At 39.2% G+C, this 21428-nt stretch overlaps 1 protein-coding gene across 1 annotated transcript; it reads right to left on the reverse strand.

The window, feature by feature from the left end:
* Window positions 1-2020: 2020 nt before the first annotated feature.
* LOC144630022 (cell division cycle protein 27 homolog) lies at window positions 2021-21410 on the reverse strand. Its single transcript, XM_078488299.1, has 18 exons — window positions 21290-21410; window positions 19288-19363; window positions 18531-18678; window positions 18223-18348; window positions 17761-17858; window positions 16885-17260; window positions 16284-16395; window positions 15541-15756; window positions 14486-14560; window positions 13382-13523; window positions 12553-12725; window positions 11825-11876; window positions 7023-7123; window positions 6182-6390; window positions 4678-4795; window positions 3895-4023; window positions 3193-3267; window positions 2021-2346 (listed from the first exon to the last, which is right to left on the reverse strand). Exons 1-18 carry the CDS (start codon window positions 21311-21313, stop codon window positions 2134-2136), a joined length of 2463 nt encoding a protein of 820 aa, XP_078344425.1. The 5' UTR covers window positions 21314-21410; the 3' UTR covers window positions 2021-2133.
* Between the last annotated feature and the right edge of the window lie 18 nt (window positions 21411-21428).

Below are 21428 nucleotides of genomic sequence, written 5' to 3' on the forward strand. Positions count from 1 at the left end.
AAAACGACGAAACCGCATCGATTTGAAAACGGCAACGTATTTTGGCACAAATTGGCTGGCTCACGAAGGGTAAACATGGTGAAACACGCATAGAGAGCAGCGCTTGCTTATACAATCACATTTGAAAACAGTCGGAAAATGGTTAAATAGGTTCCGTGTAAACACTTCGAAACCGTGTCGTTTTCGATGCGGTTTCGAGGTCATGAAACCGTGTTGATTGATAACCGTGTCCGTGTAAACGTAGCCTAATGCTAGTTTGCAACATGAAACGAGTTTTCAGTCAATCGAGTTTTTTGACAACAATTTGTCATCTTTTTGTTGGTTTTCCAAACTTCTCAGCCAATCAGAGCCAACAACCGCACGTGTCACTGGGATGTATTGACACGTGACTGCTGTATCGGCACGTGCAACGTATCGACACGTGGCTACAATGACGTCAGACTAACTCTTGATTTTGATTGGGCAAGGAAGGGGAGAAACCAATAAAAAGACATCAAGAATTACTTAGAACTTTATCGAGTGACAACAGTATTGCATTTTACATTGGTATAAAAAATCAGAAAATATAATTAATGCTTACAGTAACACTTAGATTCAAATTGCAATATCACTTAACTTGGTTAACAACAAATTACTTTTAACGTTATTAAAAAATTGATAAATTGATACATTTTAAGCATATGGTACATGTGATTCATATCAGGCCATTAACTATATTGATTACAACTAATATCATATAAAACACCCCATTCCTAATTAAAGTAGCTAAACTTCCCCCATTCCAATCTTTTCTTAAGGTAAATAACTCCCAGACCCCGTCATCCTGCTCTGTCAGTCACGAAGGAGTAAAACTGGGACACGATGTTCCAGGTCTCCCTCGACCTCTGTTTCTAGTCTTACCCAGTCCCTTGGGTTCGTCATCCGAGAGCACAAAGTTAATTATCGACTTGGTAAATTACGTTTCAGCCTCAAAATTGTAAAACAAAAAAATATTTCAAACAGGCACTTTTTAGCTCTGCGCCTGAAGAGATCAATAAATTTTCTAAAAATAATTTATTGGTTTCTACGCTCCTAACTTTCACTTTTGCTAGTGAAAAGGAGCTAAGTCAGCCTAAATTTTTCAAGTTCACTGTTCGAAATCCATCACAATCTACCCCATTTTAAACCATCCTTGTTTCTTTTTGGTTTAATATTACCTCTTTAGTGTTTCTCTGCTTTTCTTAACTATTATTTTGAGGTATCCTTCGATTTAAACTGTAATTTTGTACCCCACGAAAACTGACTTGATATCTCGTGGCATAGGATCATTAAAGGGGCTTTGTCACGGATTTTAACAGATTTTTAAATAGCCAAAATTTATTTTTGTGTCGTAGGAAACTTAAAAATAATGCTCCATTTCTATTAACAATTGCTATTTTAGAGCACTAAAGCTGTTTAAAAGCGCGTTTGGCTGCAGATGGCTCGGATGGAAATGGATTGCAATTTGAAAACAATAGCCAACGTTTTCAAGTTGTTTCCGCGCGCCTTAAAAAAATAAATCAATATTTATAGCCGAAGTCTGATTTCTATCCCCAAATAAAGGTTATACCTTCAGTTAAATGTTCAAATGTTTTTCAAAAGTGCCTATCACTTACATCAGACCAGTTTAGACCAAAAATCTGCGAAATCCCCGTAACATAGTCCCTTTCATTCTCGTCCCCATAGCCTTTTCGTTTTTCTTAGCCGGCTGGGCCTTGGCACGAGAAAACGAAGGGCTCTGGGGACACAGGATTTCCAGTCCTAGATTTTAGGACTTCCGGTTTTCATGTATGCAGTCATGACGTTTCAATAGAATGTATGAAAGAGTCGTTACGTTTTCGACCTCCGTTTAGGAATTCTTTGTTCCAAACAGCCAATCAAAAAAATTCGAATTAATTCAAAAATCCTATGTCTCCAGAGCCCTTCGTTTTCTCGTGCCAAGTCGGCTAAGAGAAACGAAAAGGCTTTGGGGACAAGAATGAGTCCCTTTAACTTCGCGCCACCCACCACCTCCTAATTTGTTTTGACAAAGGGCTGATGCTCACAAATCAAGTAGATTATTAACTAAGTGTATTTAATCGTAGCGCAATCGCTTCTTCTAAATTTGTTCACAAACTAATCGCCTTCTTCGTCCGACAGATCATTGACTCCCACTGACTGGTCCATAGTGTCATTGGCGTCCAGGCCCATAGTGTTGTCGTCATCATCCGGGAGATATCGCTTGTTGATGGCTTCTTTGATCTGGTTGTTAGCTCCTTTGGGATCCAAGTCGATTGCCCAGGAAAAGTTCATTTGTGCTAAGTGGTTTTGACCAAGCTTTCTGTAAACCTGTCAAAATTGAGCAAAGAGTCATGAGGATTTTCGTCAAACTTAGAGTTTCTTGGAGCGAATCAGGGGTCCAGACTTGAGCCTAGGCAAGGTCACTTTGATGTGTTCTTGGGCAAAATACTTCACTTTCACAGTGTCTCTCTCCACCAAGGTGTATAAATGCGTACTGGTCGAGTATCGGGGCAACCTAACAGAATGCTCGCAAGGGGAGGGGAAGGGCTTGATCACGGTCAAGATGTCGGCGGGGGGAGAGGGGGTTCATGGGCGAGACACTTTACTTTTACAGTGCCTTTCGCGCTATTCAGACCCTAGTTGTTCAAACGACAGACAACGCCATTCACCGGATAAATCGCTGTCAAGGGAAAAGCGTAGTTAGCTTTGCTAACACTTAGCTACTAGACAGTGATTTTTTCGGTGGATTAGAGCGTCATCCAAACTTTGAACAACCATACCCAGGAGTATTAATGGCATTGGCAAGTTGTTAGCAACCTGATAAAATACTGATGCCAACCTGTGTTAGACTGGTATCTCATCCAGGGGGAGTAGCAATGGGCTCTTTGCAGCTTACGGTCACATGGTACAAAATCCGCCATGCTGGAGGGCAAGCTACGCTCTGGGACATTCAAAACAAAAGAATGCCAAGTATGGCTGGTTGAAGTCGCTTTGCTTTAAATGTCCCAGAGCGTTGCTTGCCCTCCAGCAAGGTGTAATTTTGCACTATGTGACCGTTAGCTGCAAAGGGACCATTCTCCTTGTCGCTTCATGCTACAGAAACCGGAATCGGCAAGATGCACCAGTAGGCTTTAATAGCTAACCTTTTTACTTCAAAATGTTCAGGTGACTTACCTTGCTGATTAAAAAGTACACAAGTGCTTCTCGCGGCACAATTTTCTTTAATTCCTCAAGTTCTTCTAGAGCTTCCTATCAAACAAAAACAAACAAAGATAAGCCAAAGGTTGTTGCAATGAAACACTGTTGTACCACTACGTAAAAGTTTTGATCGTTCTTTTATGATATTTTAGTTGCTTTTTACATGGTTAAGCCATCAAAAACCAAGTCAGTCAAGGAGATGGAGTCAACTGATAAAATTCACGTTTATTACACTGTATGTGCTATCCAGAAAATTATACGTGCGGTTGTTGGCGCTGATTGGCAAAGAAGGTTGAGACAAAATACTTAGCGGCTGGCGCATGGTGTTGCGTTCACACTGTAAAGGTCTGTTCGCACGAGGGGACATGTTGCTGTAACAATTCGTGTTGCACGAGCTGAAAAGTATCATTATTCAGCACAAACAAGAGGACGCAACAAGTCCCTTCGTGTGTGCAATTTCAAGTGGTCAGTTTTGCAGTAAAATCCCGCTTTCTCGAACCTCCAGGGTAAACGAAAATGCTTCTAGAAAATAGGAGGTTCGAGAAATCGGAAGTAAAATTACAGAGAAGTATTATCCAAGGGAAATGAGAATGGGCACGAGAAACCGGGATTTTACTGTCTTTTCAAATGGAAGGAGAGCTCAAACGGGGATTCAGAAACACACAAGACGGCCCATACCTGGTGTTTATCCATTGAAAATAAGATTGAAGCACGATGAAACTTGCAGAGCGGATTCTTTGGGTCAATTGTCATGGCCTTGTTAATTGTGACGAGAGCAGCTTCAGATTTCTTCATCGCGTGTTGCACCTGTGCAAAATATGAGAAAAGTGTTGAAAAAAAAATAAAAGAAGTTGCCTGATGCAGACATTTAGCCCGGTTTTAACGAGCGAGGCAAGCTCAAGGGTCCATAAAACTTTGAGAAGCCCAAGCACAAAGTTAATGACATCTCGTAACGGGAGTAGGAAAACTCCATTTTCTTCACGATACAACATACATATACATACATACATACTTTATTAAATAAGTAGGTCTAAAATACATAAAAGCTGATGTGGACCTACATTACATTCTAAAGTGTTGACTAGACTTCAGAAACCAGGTGGCTCCGAAACGTGCTTTATTTCTTGTTGTGAGAGTTATAGAGAATGACCCGTGTGCGAGCAGAGGGGGAGGGAAGTGGGGCTGGTCATCACTCTCCCAAGTTTTCCTCGGCCCGTAATTCCCGCGAAAGAGACCTTTGAGATTCGAGTTGAGCTGAAAACTTCCATTCTGAGGACAAAACACTGCAAAGATCTGATTGGTTGTTACACGTTGCGATTTTCCCGCGCGCGCGAAAAACAGCCAATCCCAGAGACACTGCATGGTTCACTGAAGAGTTTGCAGGGGTGGTGTCAACAAGTACGCAAAGATATAGGTTGTTTTCTCAGGTGTTCAGCAGTTTGTTTATCAACAGTAACTTACCACACCGACATGGCAATACAACACAGAACTGGACGGGTTTATTGACAGAGCTTTCCTAAAGTGGATTTCAGCCAAGTTGAACTTCTCCTGTTTGTAGTAAATCATACCAATACCATACCTACAAAGAAATACAGCATTATGTAATCAATAACATGCCATTTGCAGCTGTTTGCCACGTGAACCTGTCAATCAAAAGCACTTAAATGGCTTCCGGTAAGAGGAGAACATTTAAGGTGATTCCCCTGTTACTGAGCAGAATTTAACGCGTGATTAGCGCGCGCACATTAACAAAATGGCGGCTTTTTTCAATGCAGCTTGGGTCTCTCGAGAGAAAAAAACGTTGTTTTCCCGTAAACGAGTAGGGTGACCTATCAGTTTTTTTCTTCTCTTTTTGGAGTGGAGTGATCAAATTCTTTCTATAAAATGAATACAGATCAGTTTCTATAGTTGAAAAGTAAATTATCACCGGAAACGTGTAGCTTGCCAGTACTCGCAAAGGAATTATTAAGTAATTTATATGCGGTATATACAAGGTCTTCCTGCTCCTAAACGAGTATGGTGACCCCCGCCCTCTTCTTTTTTTATTAAAAAAGTTCCCTTTAGGTAAACAACCAATGGGAAAAGTTTAAATGAAAACTTGTTCAGTTCTGTATCAGGGAAATTACCTTAAGCTTTTAGCAAAAATCAGCCATGCTGGCACGCAAGTTACGCAATGGAACATCCAAAATAAAGGAAGGTGAAGCTTGACTGGTGCGAGTTCTCTTGTTCTGGGTGTCCTGCTGCGTAACTTATGTCCCAGAATGACTGATTTTGTACCATGTGACGGGGTCGTGCAAAGGGCCTATACTCATCGTCTGACAGTATATTAAAGTTCTGGTGCTTTTTTTCTCGAGTTTTTGTAAACGATTGCGAACGTCGGCGGAGGTCAAACAGCTTTATTACCCTCTCTGCAACTTTTGCCGACTTTCTTGCTCGAAAACAAAAATTTGAGTGCGACAAGATGCGCTGCATTTTCGATAATTCAAAAGTTGAGATTGTTTGTACGAGTGGAGAGCAAGGTGTGCTATACAACAACAACCTAAACCTACACAAGGTTGAAAACCTTCCTATCGTTACCCAGGGTTCGTACCCTTTTTCACAAACGATTTTCCAGTACTTTTCCAGGACTTTTCAAGTACTCAGATTGATTTTTTCAAGACTCCAAAATTCACATTAACCCTTTCAGCTCCCAAGATCTCAATATTATTTCTCCTTACTTTCTGTACATTTCTTACAATGCCATTGCGGCAATGCGGTTTGCTCCGAGAATTCAGTTGTTACTTGAGTTTAACAGATTTCCAGATTTTTCCAGGACCGGTAGTCTTTTTCCATGACTTTCCAGTCCTGGAAAGTGCCACAATAAAATTCCAGGACTTTCCAGGTCTCCAGGACCCATAGTGATACGAACCCTGGCCTGCTTACCAAGTAAAAATATTTCTACGGAAAATAAAGCAATTGAACTAACCACGCGTTATAATGCCGGGAATCTGTTCTGACAGCTTGACGGAAGCAGGACATAGCACGATCAAGCTCTTCTGTGAGAACATACTCATGGCCAAGCAGTGTGTAGGCGTAAGTAAAGGCAGGGTTAACCTGCACAGCCCGCTGGAAGAACTTAATGGCAGTATCGTGTTCCTTCTGTAGACTGAAACAGTTCCCAGTGGCGCACCAAGCCTGACAAAAAAAACGAAGGAATTATTACGACTCTCACAATGGCGCTTGAAGAACGATGTGACCTCTATTTTCCCGCGCTTTAGCGATGTGTGAGGCGCAGACCTAAAAATTCCATACTGATGACGTTGCTCTACAGAGATCCATGAAATGTCTGTGATTGGTTGTTGCTCGGGTTTGAATTTTCGCGCGAAAGTAACAACCAATCAGAGACAGAGATCTCTATACATCTACGTCATCGCAAGAAAACCTCTGCTGCCCAGGGCTGGACTGAGCGGTAGGACAAACACTGTTTAGCCAGCTCAATTAGCTGTTGTTCTCTTGTTTGTCATTTCTTTATTCAGTCAGGGGAACAAGTGCCAGTTGATGGCGATGGCGACATCACTTCTCCGAGAAGTGACTGTGCCCGCGGTTTTCATCCCAGTAGTTGCTTAGCAACATGACGTACTTGTACGCGCGATTGCTTTCGGAGAACCTGGTACTCGTGTTTGATTGGATGAAATAACTCGGAAATCCTTTGAGTGCTTTAACGAAAATTTGCCAAAACTGGCACTTATTCCCCCGACTGTATTGGCATATTCGTTTTGCTATCATTCCCCATAACTGCTGAGATTATGGAATGGTTAAATTCTTACCTGCGGGGAAGTACGGTCAGTTTCCACTAAGTCTTGAGCCATAGCTGACAGAGCGACTTCATTCTGAAGATGCCATAAAGTAGTGGAATAGATTTCCATTCCTGTCAGAAAGAAACAGAGAAAAAAAATCAAGTAAGCAACATATAACACGGTTGGTAGAAGCCGCAAGAGTAAACTCTTTGCCCAAAACTCTTGTAAGACAAGAAAAATGGTTTGACTCGCACTTCAACCTCTTAATCAGTCAGGCGAACAAGGTAGTTCCGTAGAAGAAGGCTATTTTTGGCAAAAGTTTCCAATCTGAATCAGCCAATCAAGGAACAGCGTGAGCCCTTGAGAGTACTCCGAAAGTTGTTACGCCATCCTGACGCAATCAGTTGCCTAGCAACTTTGAGGTGAAAATCGTGGGCTCAATCCAGTCTACAACTGTTACTTAGGTACCGGTATTCCCCCAATGGGCTCTTTTAGCTAATGATATGTGGTACAATATCTGCCAAGTTGAAGAATCAGCCCCCCCCCCCCGGGGGGGAGGGGGACTCGCATATGAAAGGAGCGGGGGTGCTCATCGTCTCGCTTTGGGGTGTAAATTTTAGATTTTTAGCCAGGAAGGTCTCGTTAAGGGCTGTACAACAAAAAATTTACAAATATAAATGACATTCTTAGTTCTTTGGTATCTTTTAGGGGTCAAGAGAAGCTTCAGCCACACCCAAATTGGTCTCTTTTAGGCATAGTTAGAAGAGGGGACTGGTTATGAAAAGCCAGCAAACTTCAAAGAAATAGAGCGGGTTTCACTTGAGTGTCGAAAGTTATTTGCGTTTGCTTTGGTTTTGCATTACTACGCTCAGTGATTGGTTTAGAAATCTCGCGCCACTTTCTCGACCAATCAGAACTAAAACCAAAACCAATCGTGACTCGCTCCCGCACGTTTTCCCGCGCTTCGCGTCAGCTACATGTATTTGCTTCGAGTTTTGATTGGTTCACTTGATTGTCTCTGTGTTTTGTGATTGGCCAGAGTAATTGCTTTGGTTTTGGTTTTACGACACTCAATTGGAAACTGCTCTAACTCTTTGTTATGGTTTTTGCGCGTTCACGTGACACGGAAGGTGCACAAGCAAAATTTCAAGATGGCGTCCCGAGTGACTTCTATTCGAAGCGTGGTTGAATCCAGTGTGATAGTTGGCTTGTTCTGGTTGAAAATGAGTCAAAAACCGTAAGTTTTACAAGATAAAAGATCGTAGATTGCTATACCAAGCGATAATAGCGCTGTCTTCGGCTGTGGATCGCGCAGAAGGAGAAGAGGAATCGACATTTGGAAGCTTTTATACTTTTCTTTTTTTTTTGCATTTAATGAATACTTTATTTACAACAAAGGCACTACATAAATACGATTAACAAATAACAAATAAGAAAAAGAAAGAGAAAAAATAAATAAATAAATAAAAAATAAATGTCTGTGCGCTCCCTCTACAGAAAATTGAAATTAACTAATATAATTTCTCGAGTTACAATGCATTACTTAGGGTGCGTTTCTTTGGGAAAAATCCAAATCCGGATTCTTGATCCAAAAACGGATTTTGCGTTTCTTTACCTATATCCGAAAATGGATTAATCTTGGATCAATTATCTGAAGAATCCACACTCCGAGTGGATACATCAGATTATATCCGAATCCGGATTTTTAGGATTCATGATCCGTGCGTTTCTTTGGGAAAGGATTCGAAAAAAGTACCATGGCCCAGCGGTCTTTGCTGTGAAAATACAGGTTCGCTCTTTGTAAACACTGTCATACGGTAAGTTTTTAGGCGGTTATTTCGATCAAAATACAAAAATATTTCACGATAAAAGGAATCGGTAGCTTGATAGGTATGAAGTGTCATTTTAAACTGGATGCAGGTTTTCTAGAACAGCCACCGTGTGCCTACGGAAGTTGTATCCTTTTGAAATTGTCAAGAGTGAAGTTTGCATTCGCAAACATTCTTCGCTCTCAGATGCTTTCTCGCCACATTGTGCTTGAGGCTAAAGAAGAACTATTTCGACGTGTGATTTTTGTAAAAGATTTTGTATGGTGAAATTATTTTAGCTAGGATACATTCGACGAAAAATAAATTTGTGCTGATATTTTATGTTCTGTGCGAAATGTGTTTACGGGGTTGTCATGGCAAAAAATCCATTTTCGGATTCTTTGTTTCTTTGGGAGCAAAGTATCCGTGTGATCTGAGATCAATGATCCAATTTTGGATTTTCCCAAAGAAACGCACCCTTAAATTAACATATTTATTAATTACTTTACTTAAATGAAGCCAAAATAAAGAAATGTTGCAATTACAATGGTGTGGGCAGGGAAGGGAAAGAGAATAGGGTAATAAGCGAAATAATTCGTTACATTAATTTCTCTATTTTGTATTTATAGATAATTTTATTAATAAAGTCCGGAAGTAACAATGAATCATTCTGGAGTTTTCTTTTGTAAATGTAATAACGCAGAAACATGATAGTATAGTTTATATTTTTACGAAATGGAAGCTTTTATACGCACCAACACTTATAAGAGGATGCACATAGGAAATAGAGGAAAGGCTGGCTGAACAAAAAAGTCACACAGTATTCTGAGAATTACACATTGTAGAGCCTGTTTGCTTTCTACTTCAGGAATGAAGATTATTTAGAAGTTATCAAATTGAAACTTAGCTATGGGTCTGATGATGAAGACACGATTTTGAAAATAAAAATTTGAATGCTTTATTCTCAATTGATATCAAAGTGATTACTTTTGTTTTCCATCATCCCAGATGATCAAGTTTGGATCCCGGGTAGATGTCATATCCACTTATGTTCATCTATCATTAGCTTGCTTGCAGTTAGGTTCACCGCGGTTTGCTTGCGGTTAGCTTTTACTCTTGCTTGCTCACGGTAAGCTTTTATTTGTTGATTTGGGCAATGTACTATTGGCGTTCTGTCATTCAGACATTCTGCCAAATAGTATCACTCATTGTGCAACATATTAAGGAGAAAGCAAATTGGGGGAGGGGGTTAGGTGCCCTTTTTGGAATAAAGTAAAAAGATCTGAGGTAAGGATAGCTGGCTATTGTCTCTATTAATGCAAAATTTCAATTTCCTCAAAGTCTCATAGTTTGATAACACTAACACTGAGAAAGATTTTGATCATATCCAGAGTAAATAATAAGGAGTATGACTTGAGATTTGAAAGGTTTTTCATGGTTCCCTTGTATTAGCATAAAGTTGTCCTCAGTGGAACTGTCAAGGTTGGGGTGGGAATGCTTGCAGACATAAGCTGACCAATATGAGGGTAAATAAGGCATTCAGTTAGGTTCAGTGCCCTGGCACCATGTAAAGACTGTAAATGATGGTACTCATCTTGTTATTAATTAGCAAAACACAAATTAAAAATTAAATATGAATAAACAGTCTCAATCCTGTCCTTGTTGATCTTCATTCTGATCTTATGTCACCGAACAATATTCTTGGCAAAAAAGGATTGAGTGATTCAAGTTCTGCATGTGATATTTTCTGATAATAAAATTGCAGTTATTAAGGAGGTCACAGTCAGAGTAATCCCAGCAAGATCGAACCTTTGCAATTCCCCAAAATATTCTGCCTTTATCTGCTAAAGTTATGTATCCGTGTCTCAAAACCTTCCACTTAAAATACACATATATACATTTTTAGCTTACTTTTATGTTTTACTTTTGTTTACTTGTTTTATATTTTAAGTCGTGGGCTATCTGCACTACAGTAGCTCTTAGCTATGTGTTTACATTTACATTTCTTACCCCAGCAATTGCAAACATTTTCTTATGCTGAGCCTTCAACAACAACACCCAAAAAATGTATTTATATAAATAACTGAAGAATATTCGAAGAGTAAAAATATAAAGTGTGGTAGCCAAATTGTATGGTAAGCTTTTCGTGACTCACTGGAACTATTATTAACCGGGATTATAATTTAGGAAGCACAAGTTATCTGCTACAAGGTCCAGCACTCAAAACAATATAAACAGATCACCATATCCCAAATCTTTGTCAAAGGTTCAATATAGGTATTTCGTGAACCACAGGAACCCGAGAGGAAATAACTATAGGCAATATATAAGCTTAGTTTTAAGGTGAGCGTTTGTTGGATTCCATTTTATTACACGAAGCGAGCAGCCAATCTGCAGAAAATTTAAGCTCATTAGTTTGAAATTACGACTCAAAATTGTAACCTGTTATGCTTACATTACTAACTGCGACCGAAAGTGCTTCTCTAATACTCCATCGCCTTCCAAAATGTTAAAAATTGCCTCTAAATCGTCTTGCCAAACAAACAGATCGTGTGCACCATCCGCCATCTTGAATGAACTTGTGCACTCTCAGAGTCACGTGATGGGTCTGTTCAACATCGGAGACCGCACTATTGTTTAGCTCTTTGAAGTTTGCCGGCTTTCATAACCAGTCTCCTCTACTAACTCTGCTTTTAGGGGTTCTTTTTTAAAATTTCCAACGAGCATCCCGCCCCTTTCATATAGGAGTCCCCCCCTGGAGCAAGCTACGCACTGGGAAATCCAAAATAAAAAAGAGCCAAGCATGACAGGTTAAAGACACTTTGTTGGGCCCATTGTCCACTTGATGACTGTCTCTCGCAGAGTTGAATAGAAGGTAATAACTATCAGTACGCCTAGCATCCAGAATGGAAAAGTTAAGTTAAAATTTACGTTCCAAGCAAGATTTTACACTCTTGCTCAAGTTCTATCCTTACTTATTCTTAGACCTACTGATGTCTTAGCAAGTTGACATGACATTTTTACCTTCAATTCTGTAGGGTTCCAGTTGTCTTACTTTGGCAAAAACTTTCTCAGCCTGCAAAATAGCCAAGTTAATAACAATGAAGGATAACTTTCAAAAATGTTAGTTATACAGTTATAAAAACACTCAACATCTAAGATTTGCCTCAAAATGTCAACCAAATAAAGCTAGCAGATACCGCTGAAACAATTTATACAGCATAATTATGCACATCAAAGCCCAAAATGAATCATCACAAAAACCTATTAACAAGCCCGGGGCCTATTTATGTTTGCAAGTGTTTTTTGAACAAATAGTTCATACAAAAACTCTATACAGTGCAATCCCGTTTTTTTTAACCTATGATTTCTCAAATCTCCTGATAACTCAAACCAAAAGTTGTTTTCCTTGAATTTGCTTCAGCAGGGCTGCAAATAATTTTTTCACTTGAAAGGATATATGTCCTACTAAGACACCATATTGGTCGGACAAAACAAAATTGTGGTTGGACATCACCAAAAACAAAGGTTGAATTTAAATTATTGTTGCCGTAAAAAGGTTTTACGATCAAAATATTGTCCAGACATCACGTCCGACCACACTTGGGATTTTGTCGGACATGAGCAAAGTTTAGTCGGCCAATGTCCGATGACCGACTGTTATTTGCAGCCCTGACTCAGTCTAACAGTGCAACTTTCGCCATAAATCCTATAGAAAATTGTAACTAGAATTTTATGGATTTTTATCTTACCAGCTGATATTCTGCCAGTTCAAAGTGAGCACGTCCCACTTGCGTCAATACCCATCCCGTGTTGTAATGGTGTGGTGCTAATGACGAGAAGGCATTTAATGCTTGTTTACATTCATAAGAACTAAGGTGAACATAAGCTTGGCCTATGAGCTTCAGCAGTGACATTAATCCATCTGAAAATAAAATTGAATGATGAGAAAACATTAGCATGATATTAAATAAATTGTAAGAAGAACAGAGTTTTGGAACAAGCAAGATAAGTAATAAATGAGAAATATGAAATGTAACACGAGCGTGGGACAAAAAAAAAAATTTTGAGTCCCTGACGGGAATCCTCCCAGATACCGGTTGGGCGCTCTAACCAACTGAGCTACAAGAGACTGGTGGTGGGCTGGGCCATTTACTAGGTTCATATGTGGCACACGTCTTGCAACTGCAAGCTCAGCAATGTCTAACCTATGATATGTGTAATAAATGAGAGATGGTAAATGCAGCTCGGTGAAATAAATGACAAATATGAAATGTAACAGGGGCGTGGGACAAAGAAAAAATTCTGAGACCCTGACGGGAATCGAACCCATGGCCTCCCAGATACCGGTTGGGCACTCTAACCAACTGAGCTATGTGAGACTCGTGGTGAGCTGGGCCATATACTAGGCCATATACTAGGCTGCTGGTGGCCCAGCTCACCACGAGTCTGAAAAGATCCAAAAAAGCTGGTCTGATTAGGGTTAACAAACCTTGGGGTAAATGAGGACCAGCTTCCACCCACATTAAACTTTTAAAAGCAATCATGCAACTAAGTTTGGAGTAGAGAAAAGAGACTTACCCATGCTGCTTTGGATGGGTGATGACAACTTTCCCTGGCCCCTCCCCTCAGTGGTTTGTTGTGTTGATGACCCTTCCTGGATAACATTCTCAACACATGGAGCTAATGGCTGAGGAGTGGAGCTTCTTGTTTGACGTCGAGTCTGAAAAATTGTAATAAGCAGTATACCATGTCATCCTTGAATTTTGTCACTGAATGAAAGACGTGCAACTCACAGTCCCCCTCGCCACCCTAGAGTATAAAGATTACAGAGGTTGAGCATGACGGTTATTTTTCCTGCAAATGGAAAAATTCAACTTCCGCCGTCTGCTGTTTGGCATTCATACACGGAAATGAGTAGTTTTGTGTTTGTCGTGAATGTGGGATTTTTTCACTATTTTTTATGAGGGATTAATTTTAGAATTCCATAAAAAGGTAACAAAATCAAAGGTAAGCTTGTGTACTTTGCCGTTTGCTGTATAACGTCATACTTAATCTCTCTATTGTTAGTTAAGGGGTAACCTGTCAAAAATGTTGGGAGGTCAGACTGCAGAGGGGGCTTACCTGTAATTGGCTAGAATCCCATTCAGGGGGAGTCACAATACTCATACAGCTGAGCCTTTTAAGATGGACACCAAAAGGACAGTGAAGAGCATCTGCATTGTGAAGGTGTCGGTATTACAGAGATAGAGTTTGTATGAATTTGGTCTCTTTCGGACCAAGTGAAATGCCCTTAATAGCGAGGTGTCCATAAGCAGAGGTTCAACAGCAGCTAGTTATTTCATGCTACAAAAATCAGGGTTAAGCTTTTCCATTAACGAGCCACATTGCTTCTCCTATTGCTGGGACTGTAACAAAATGTCGGCTTAACTTATCGTTATTGACGAGAAAAATTAGCAAATGGGCATATAAGTGGTAAAATAGATATAAAGATTAAGTCAACAACATAATTTTACATTAAGTTAAGGGCAGAAAAAGCCCTAAGATAAAAAAACCCTGTTCTATTGGGTGGGTGTTATTTAAGCAATTTTCCTCTGTTAAGTGTGATTACTCATTATGATAAGATCTATAAACAAAACAATTTTTCTTGAAATAGAGAGTCATGATAACATTTTCTAAACTTACCTTTTTCACCACATTACTGACAGCAGTTCTACATGTCGAAGGAGAAGAAACTCTAGCACTTTTTGTTCTTCGATCCTAAATTGGACAATTGCAATTATAACAAAAGAAATCAAAATGATGTGAGTGCATGAGAATTGCACTGATAAACATGAATGCAAGTGACAAAATCAGTCTATTGCTGGAAAGACTTCAGACATTTGAGCTGAAATACTCCACACTAATGATGAAGATCTAAAGGCTAATTTTCACAAGGGAAAGAGTCAGAGTTGGAGTCGTAATAAGAGGCATAGAGTGTAATCATATGATGTTGTGAAAAACCTAACCAACAGAGTCGTAAGCAGAGTTCCTGATTCCATTCATCTAGAACTGTCGGAGTTGCAACCAGAAAGGAAGCACTCAGTGGGCTTAGAACTAGTATTGTGACGTTTGTGTTGTTGTAAAAATGTGTTGGTTTGTTCTTCCTCTTCTGCTTGCAACTCTGACAATAATTATAGTTTTCACTCAATCACAAGCAACAGACTCATAAGCAGAATTGGAAGAAAATGGAAATGTTCTGATTGTTCTGACTCTTATTCCGTTGAGCTTATGATGCTACTTATGACTCTGATTTTTGTTTTTCATTAGGTCATAAGCGCTCTTATGGCTCCGATTTGGCTCTGACTCCAACTCGGTTACTGGTGAAAACCAGCCTAAGAGATCTGTGAGCTGTCACAGATTGATTACCACTCAGTAATGAGTTTTGTGTGTGAGTAGCAACCAATCAGTGACACAAAGTGATGATGATGATGCATGGTGATGATGATGATGATGACACTACACAGATCTCAGTAGTGGCATTTCAGCAACATTAAATATTTCAATCGGCTCAATTACCAGATCTATTTAGTGCAAATAATAGAACTAAGTAGGCAACAAGTTAAGAGTAATCTTTTTATCCAAAAAGAGTAAAAGCATGGAAGGGAGAATTTGACAATAAAATCAAGACAATATTCTCTTCAAATGCTGGTCACTTCTGTTTTACGATGTAAAGGCAGTGCGGGGAGAAATAAGCTTACCGGTACTTTATTACTTGAATCAAAACTGCTAACTGAACTGTTACTAGAAGACAATGTAAAAAGTCTTGAACTACGTCGCACATTGGGCGCATTCGATGAGAAGTTCTGATGACCTGAGCTATGAGGAGACGATGTAAATATAGCTGATGGAGAATGAATGCTGTGGACACTAGACGTGACAGGTTTACCAGATAAATCACTCCTTCGGTTCCCACCCTACAAGAAAATAAATTGAGACTGAAAACTTGTTTTGACTAACATGTCATCTGCTACAAGTAGTATTGAAAGTTCTAATTTAACTAAAATTTAAAATTTCCCTGATTTGACAACAATATTCACATCTTTATTGCGGTTTTCAGTGATATGCGAACTCTGAAATTCAATACTTAACCAACTGTTTACACTTTTTGCTGCCGTCAATCATTTAGCAAACCTCTTGGGAAACAGAAGTTCACTTCAACTGGGACAAAAGGTCACGTCTCTGAGTTGTGATTGGTAGATTTTGATCCATTTTGTTTGTTTCTGTTTTTCATGGTTCATTGGCTGTCACCATAATTATGACTGACACCAGCGAAAAATGTAAGATTCGTTTGTTGGAGTTTGAATTTCAGAGTTCGCATATCACTGAAAACCGCTTATTGTGATTATTGTAGGTTTCTCATAGTCTTCCCTTTACATGAAAACCCTGGAATAAGTCACATCTGTAGTCTACTGAAAGGATTAAAAGAAAGTAATTTACAAACCTTTTTTAAGGGCGCTTTAGGGGCATGGCCTTCAACACCAGCAGGAGATGGGGTTATAAATGGCACTGTATTCTGGTCATTTGTTGGCGTATCTGATGACAGCATTCCAAAACTATTACATAAATCAGACAACGAAGAGCACACGTTAGTTGCAAAACAAGCAAGAATACAAAGAACTGCAGTCACTTTAAGGGGCAGTATCAGGAGAAGTCTCCCAAGTTTTTGTGTAAACAATGATAAAAATATGAGGGTGCACTCAGTGATCAACAACATAACCTTTGAACAAAAGAAAGGCACAAATTCATTTTCCAATGTGTGAATAAAACGTAATCAATGGTTTTTAGTAATTTTCTTCCAAGTAACACTGTCAAACTTGAAAACGTCAGCCCGACTTTTTTAAGTTTTTGGCCACTACTGTCCTATCCGTCCGTAGCCAAACCACCTTTGAACAACTTTCATGACTAGTAGAGAAAGCACAGTATGTTTTAGCAAGGCAAGCAACTATTAGTGGATTTCCAATTAACACCAAGACCTTCATTCCATTTTAAATAGCACTTAATCATGGTGACACAGCCCCTTTAACATCAAACAGTACATGTACCTTGGTGTAAGCGGACTTGCTGACTGTGTAGCTCCTAAAAGATTCCTTCCAACCCTCTGACGCATTCTCTTCTCTCCCACAATACCAACAGCAGAAGACTGCACGGCAAAGTTGCCACCTGACATTTCAATAGAGCCTGGTCTAGACAATGGAACAGATGATCCAATCAGCATACTGTTCTGCGGAGTCGCATTCTGGGAGGGGTCAAGATTTTCTGAAGACACTGAGTCTATGTTACGTCGCTGGTTGTCTGACGGACTTGTGGTATCCATGGTAACAGTGGAAGAGCCCACAGTCATGTGTTCTCTGTGTGGAATGGAAGTGATTTTGGGGCAGGAAGATGATTTAAAATAATCTGCAGGATCTGGCTTCTCACCTGAAAAAAAAACACAACAATGTAATGATTAGCTTATTGCATAAATCAAACTACATAAAAGCATTATGTGTGACATTGTGCCAGATTGAGATACTACAATGTTCATATTGATTCCATGAATTAATGACTGCATGAGCTGCTTGCTCCTTTACATTCAAAACTGCTGAAGCATCGTCTTTAAAATCAAACTTAAATTTTATAAATCTAGAGAAGTTTCATCTTTGTTTGAACATTATTTTCAGCAACAGTACAGTACAACTGCCTTTAAGAGACGGTGACCATATTCATATTCTCGGTTTTGGACTGGAATTGGCTTGCAATGGAGGGTAATGCGGGGGAATATCATTAAAAAGAGCTTCATGTCATTTGCATTTGAAAAGATTCCCCACATTAGCCTCTATTGCAAGTTAGTTCCAGTCCAATACCAAGAATATGAATATGACCTGTAGTATGAATCTGAGAAAACACATATCTCAATGACACACAGTTAATGCTTGTACCTAGCTGACAAAGATTTTCAAATGAACTCCATAGGTACGGGTTGTACTTCAGACTGCTTTTAAAACATTCTGCTGCTCTTGTAAACTGCTCTGATTTCCTGAAACAAAACAAAATGTGAAAAAATTATGACCAACATGCAAAGAACGCCATGTCCGCTAGACTGGGGCTAGCGGATTTCCCATCAGGCTAGTCAGTTTTATCCATCACTTGCCAGTTGGGCAAGTAACATTTTTAGAATTTTTAGTTGGCAGATGCCAGAAGTAAGGAAACCAAGGAACACATTCTGCCAAGCACACAGTGGTTCCAACTTACCCAAATCATTTAATGGCGTGCTGGAAAATTCATTTTAAATATTTGCACCCTAATTATGACACTCACTAAAAACGACTATAATATCTTGGGTAATCATGCTAAGTAACTTAACATGGAGCTTTCATGAAGATGTTCTAAAAAAGACAGACCTGCATATTTGACCCAAAAGAGCCAGTCCGTAACCTGCGGCAGAACCAAATTCAGATGCTATGGTCTCTAGAGGCTTGCTATTGGTCAGACATCCTCCTGTGAGAGCCATTTCACCTTCGGCAAGTCTAAACAATAAGGAAAGATCATAAAAAGAGTGGACACAATTTTTATGGAGTAAACAACTCCAAGCAAGAAATTCTGATTTTCACTACCAGTGGATCACTGAGGCTATCAAGAATTTGAAGAATTTGTAGTGATTTCTCTGCTTGTTATAAACTCAAGTGAAAAACAGACAAAACAAACTTACTTATCTAAATCCATGCAGCATTTGGCAAATAGAAAGCGGCAGAGTGGAGTAGGACACCCTTTGCTTTGTAGAAGAGAGTAGGCTCTTTTGCAGTAACCAGCTTGATAAAAGCATGTCGCCAGGAGGTACAGAGTATCATCAGAGCCAACTACAATGACAAAAAAAAAATCATGATTTAGCCTCAACAAAATCTTGCTGAGTGACTAATCAAATTAAAGCTATTGAGTAGTACTTTCATGTAGTGCTGTATATTATGCTGTACAAGGTGGTTCTAACTTAAAAGTCTGTGGGTAAAACTCTATTGTGACCATTCAAATGAAAGCTACTGAGCAGTACTTTCATGTGGTACTGGTACTGTTAGTATGCTCTACATGTACAAGGTGGTTCTAACTTTGAGCATGTGGATGAAACCCTAGTGTGTGACCATTCAAATTAAAGCTTTTGAGCAGTTCTTTATGTGCTACTGTTTATTATGCTGTACAAGGTCTACAATTCTAGTCTGTGGATGAAACCCTAGTGTGTGACCATTCATTGAAAGCTATTGAACAGTACTTTTACGTGTTACTGTTTAAGGTTGTTTTCGTACTTTAAGTGTGCATCTTTTCATTAGGCAGCTAAAAGCATCCAAATAAACACGTAATTAAAAAATTCTAAACCAAGTGATGCTGCATTGATACGTGACTACAATTAATTTTCCAAACTACTGGTTGTCAGTAGAAATCAGAAATCAGTGAAGTAAAGAAGGGTTTCAATATACCTTCTGCAAAGAGTCGTTCAGCAAGAAAGATTGCATCGTCGTAGGCATAATGACTCAAAGCATGCCATATAGATGCCTGTTAAGAAACACAAAGAAAGGTTGTTTATGATAAACAAAGTTAATCCTTAGAAGTTCAACTTTATACCCTTCCATTTTAAGAACACTGTGAAACAATAATAATATTTATACTTAATCTAACCTCTTTGGAAAACTTGAGTGGTGAATAAGAACAGTTTGGTTGAGTCATGATGCATATTTTGGCGAGACTCGGCTGAACTAAAATACCCACTGACATGAAAACCAAACTAGCCTGATATGCACTTACATATTTTTCATAGCCTGATATGCTGCCTTTCCATATCCAAATTCGCAAGTAGCCAATCAGAAGCGGGATCTACTGTCCCGATATCCTACGATATCAAGTCACTGACCTGATATGCCGCGATATCATGGTCACTTTGAAGTAAAATAGTGTTACCGTACAATGAATTGAAAGAGGTTTAACCAATAAGACAGAACCTCGTAATTTAAATTTAGCTGGTGTTAACCAGTCATAAAAGGAGAAAAACTTTCCCGCAAAAACCTAATTTGAGCGTGCTCGCCAATTGTGCGATGTTTGCCAATGAGTACTGAAACATTCAGACTGAAACAATGGAGTTGGAGTTTTGATTTTGAAAAGTTAAAGGATGAAACTGCAAACAAACAAGTAAAAAAGGTCAGAAGAGTTACTTGATTAAGTGTCGAAGACCAAAAAGTATCAATACAAGCAGTTCAACACAATTTGCACTACGAAGGTGGCAAGCATGGCTTTAACAGAGCGATTAATATTACCGGATTTCTGGTTGAATTTGAGTATTGTAAATACCTTATCGTACCTTTTGGTACGCTTCAGCGGCATATTAGGCTCGTTTGGTCTCGCCATGGAGCCATGGCTTGACCAATCTCGCCTGATATGCCGCCGAAGCATACCAAAAAGGTACGATTAGGTATAAAAGGGTGCCAAAAGGTAAGATTAAAGGTATTTACCATTCCAAATTTGCCCAGACATCCAGCAATGTTTATAGGTTGGTGACATGATATTACAGGAAATCAGGACAGTAGTCTGTACACAAGACTTCCGATTGGCCAATTGTTTTACTACCGACAGTGGAATCCCGATTTCTCAAACCCTCTATTGCTCCAGTGATCCGATTACAGTTTCACAAACCTTTCGATAACTGAAACCAAAAGTCGTTTCCTTTCCCTCAGTCAAACACTGCAAATTTTACTCCAATGACTCAAACTCCCTGATTTCTTGAACCAATATTCATTTCCCTTAGAGGTTAAATAAATTGGGATTCCTCTGTAGAATACTATTCTCTTCATAACTGTCAAAGAGCTAAAATTTGTCATCTGCACATGAATTTAGACAGCTGTTGTTTCCCCTACTGTGTGCACCTCCTTTAAAAGTAGACAAAGTGGATGTTCAGTGACTGTAAGCCACGTAAATGTTTAATGAGAGTTTGTGCTGTGTAATTGACTGTGAGTACATGTATTTCAGCATTGATATCACACACCATCCCACAACAAATAAAGTGAACTGATGAAGAATTATTAAATAAATACTTAAAGCAGTAATTGAAAAAAATGGCACAACTTTAAACGTTTTCAATGTCGTTCTCGTTTAAATGTGTAATTTATCGCTAGCAGTTAATAAAATGCAAGCCAAAAGGCACGACACACATACAGTTCTAAATACATTCGTATATATTTTTCAAATTGTTTTCATCAAGTGAGTCAAACATAGAATTCGACTTCTACCAGGCGTAATTTGCCTGTAAAAATTGCTATACAAGATAGTTTAACAAATTAAGCTAGGTGATAAAAAGATTTTTCCCTCTAAAGTGATGATTTACAAATTATTCAACCATCCCGCGCCCCAAACAAAAATACGATGTCAATAAATTTGGACAGTAAACAAATCAAAGCACAAAACACACGACAAAATTAAAGAATAGCCTACCCTTATCGGCTCCTCGCAGACCATAATCCATAAAAACTAAGCTAAACCAGCTTATTTTTGTGCTAAAATTCCCGTAAAACGTTGAAATTTTCTCGATTAAGCATTCCAACTTGAATTCGGCGCTGGGAAAAATGGACAC

Source organism: Oculina patagonica, chromosome 11, assembly GCF_052425735.1.
Source record: "Oculina patagonica isolate OP01 chromosome 11, crgOcupat, whole genome shotgun sequence".
NCBI classification, from domain to species: domain Eukaryota; kingdom Metazoa; phylum Cnidaria; class Anthozoa; order Scleractinia; family Oculinidae; genus Oculina; species Oculina patagonica.

Coding starts and splice junctions, on each gene's coding strand:
- LOC144630022 (XM_078488299.1), bottom strand. CDS start 21,313: ATGGTCTGCGAGGAGCCGATAAGG. Junction 18,679..19,287: donor TGAACGACTCTTTGCAGAAG/GTATATTGAAAC, acceptor TTGTCATTGTAG/TTGGCTCTGATGATACTCTG. Junction 12,726..13,381: donor ACCCATCCAAAGCAGCATGG/GTAAGTCTCTTT, acceptor TTTTATTTTCAG/ATGGATTAATGTCACTGCTG.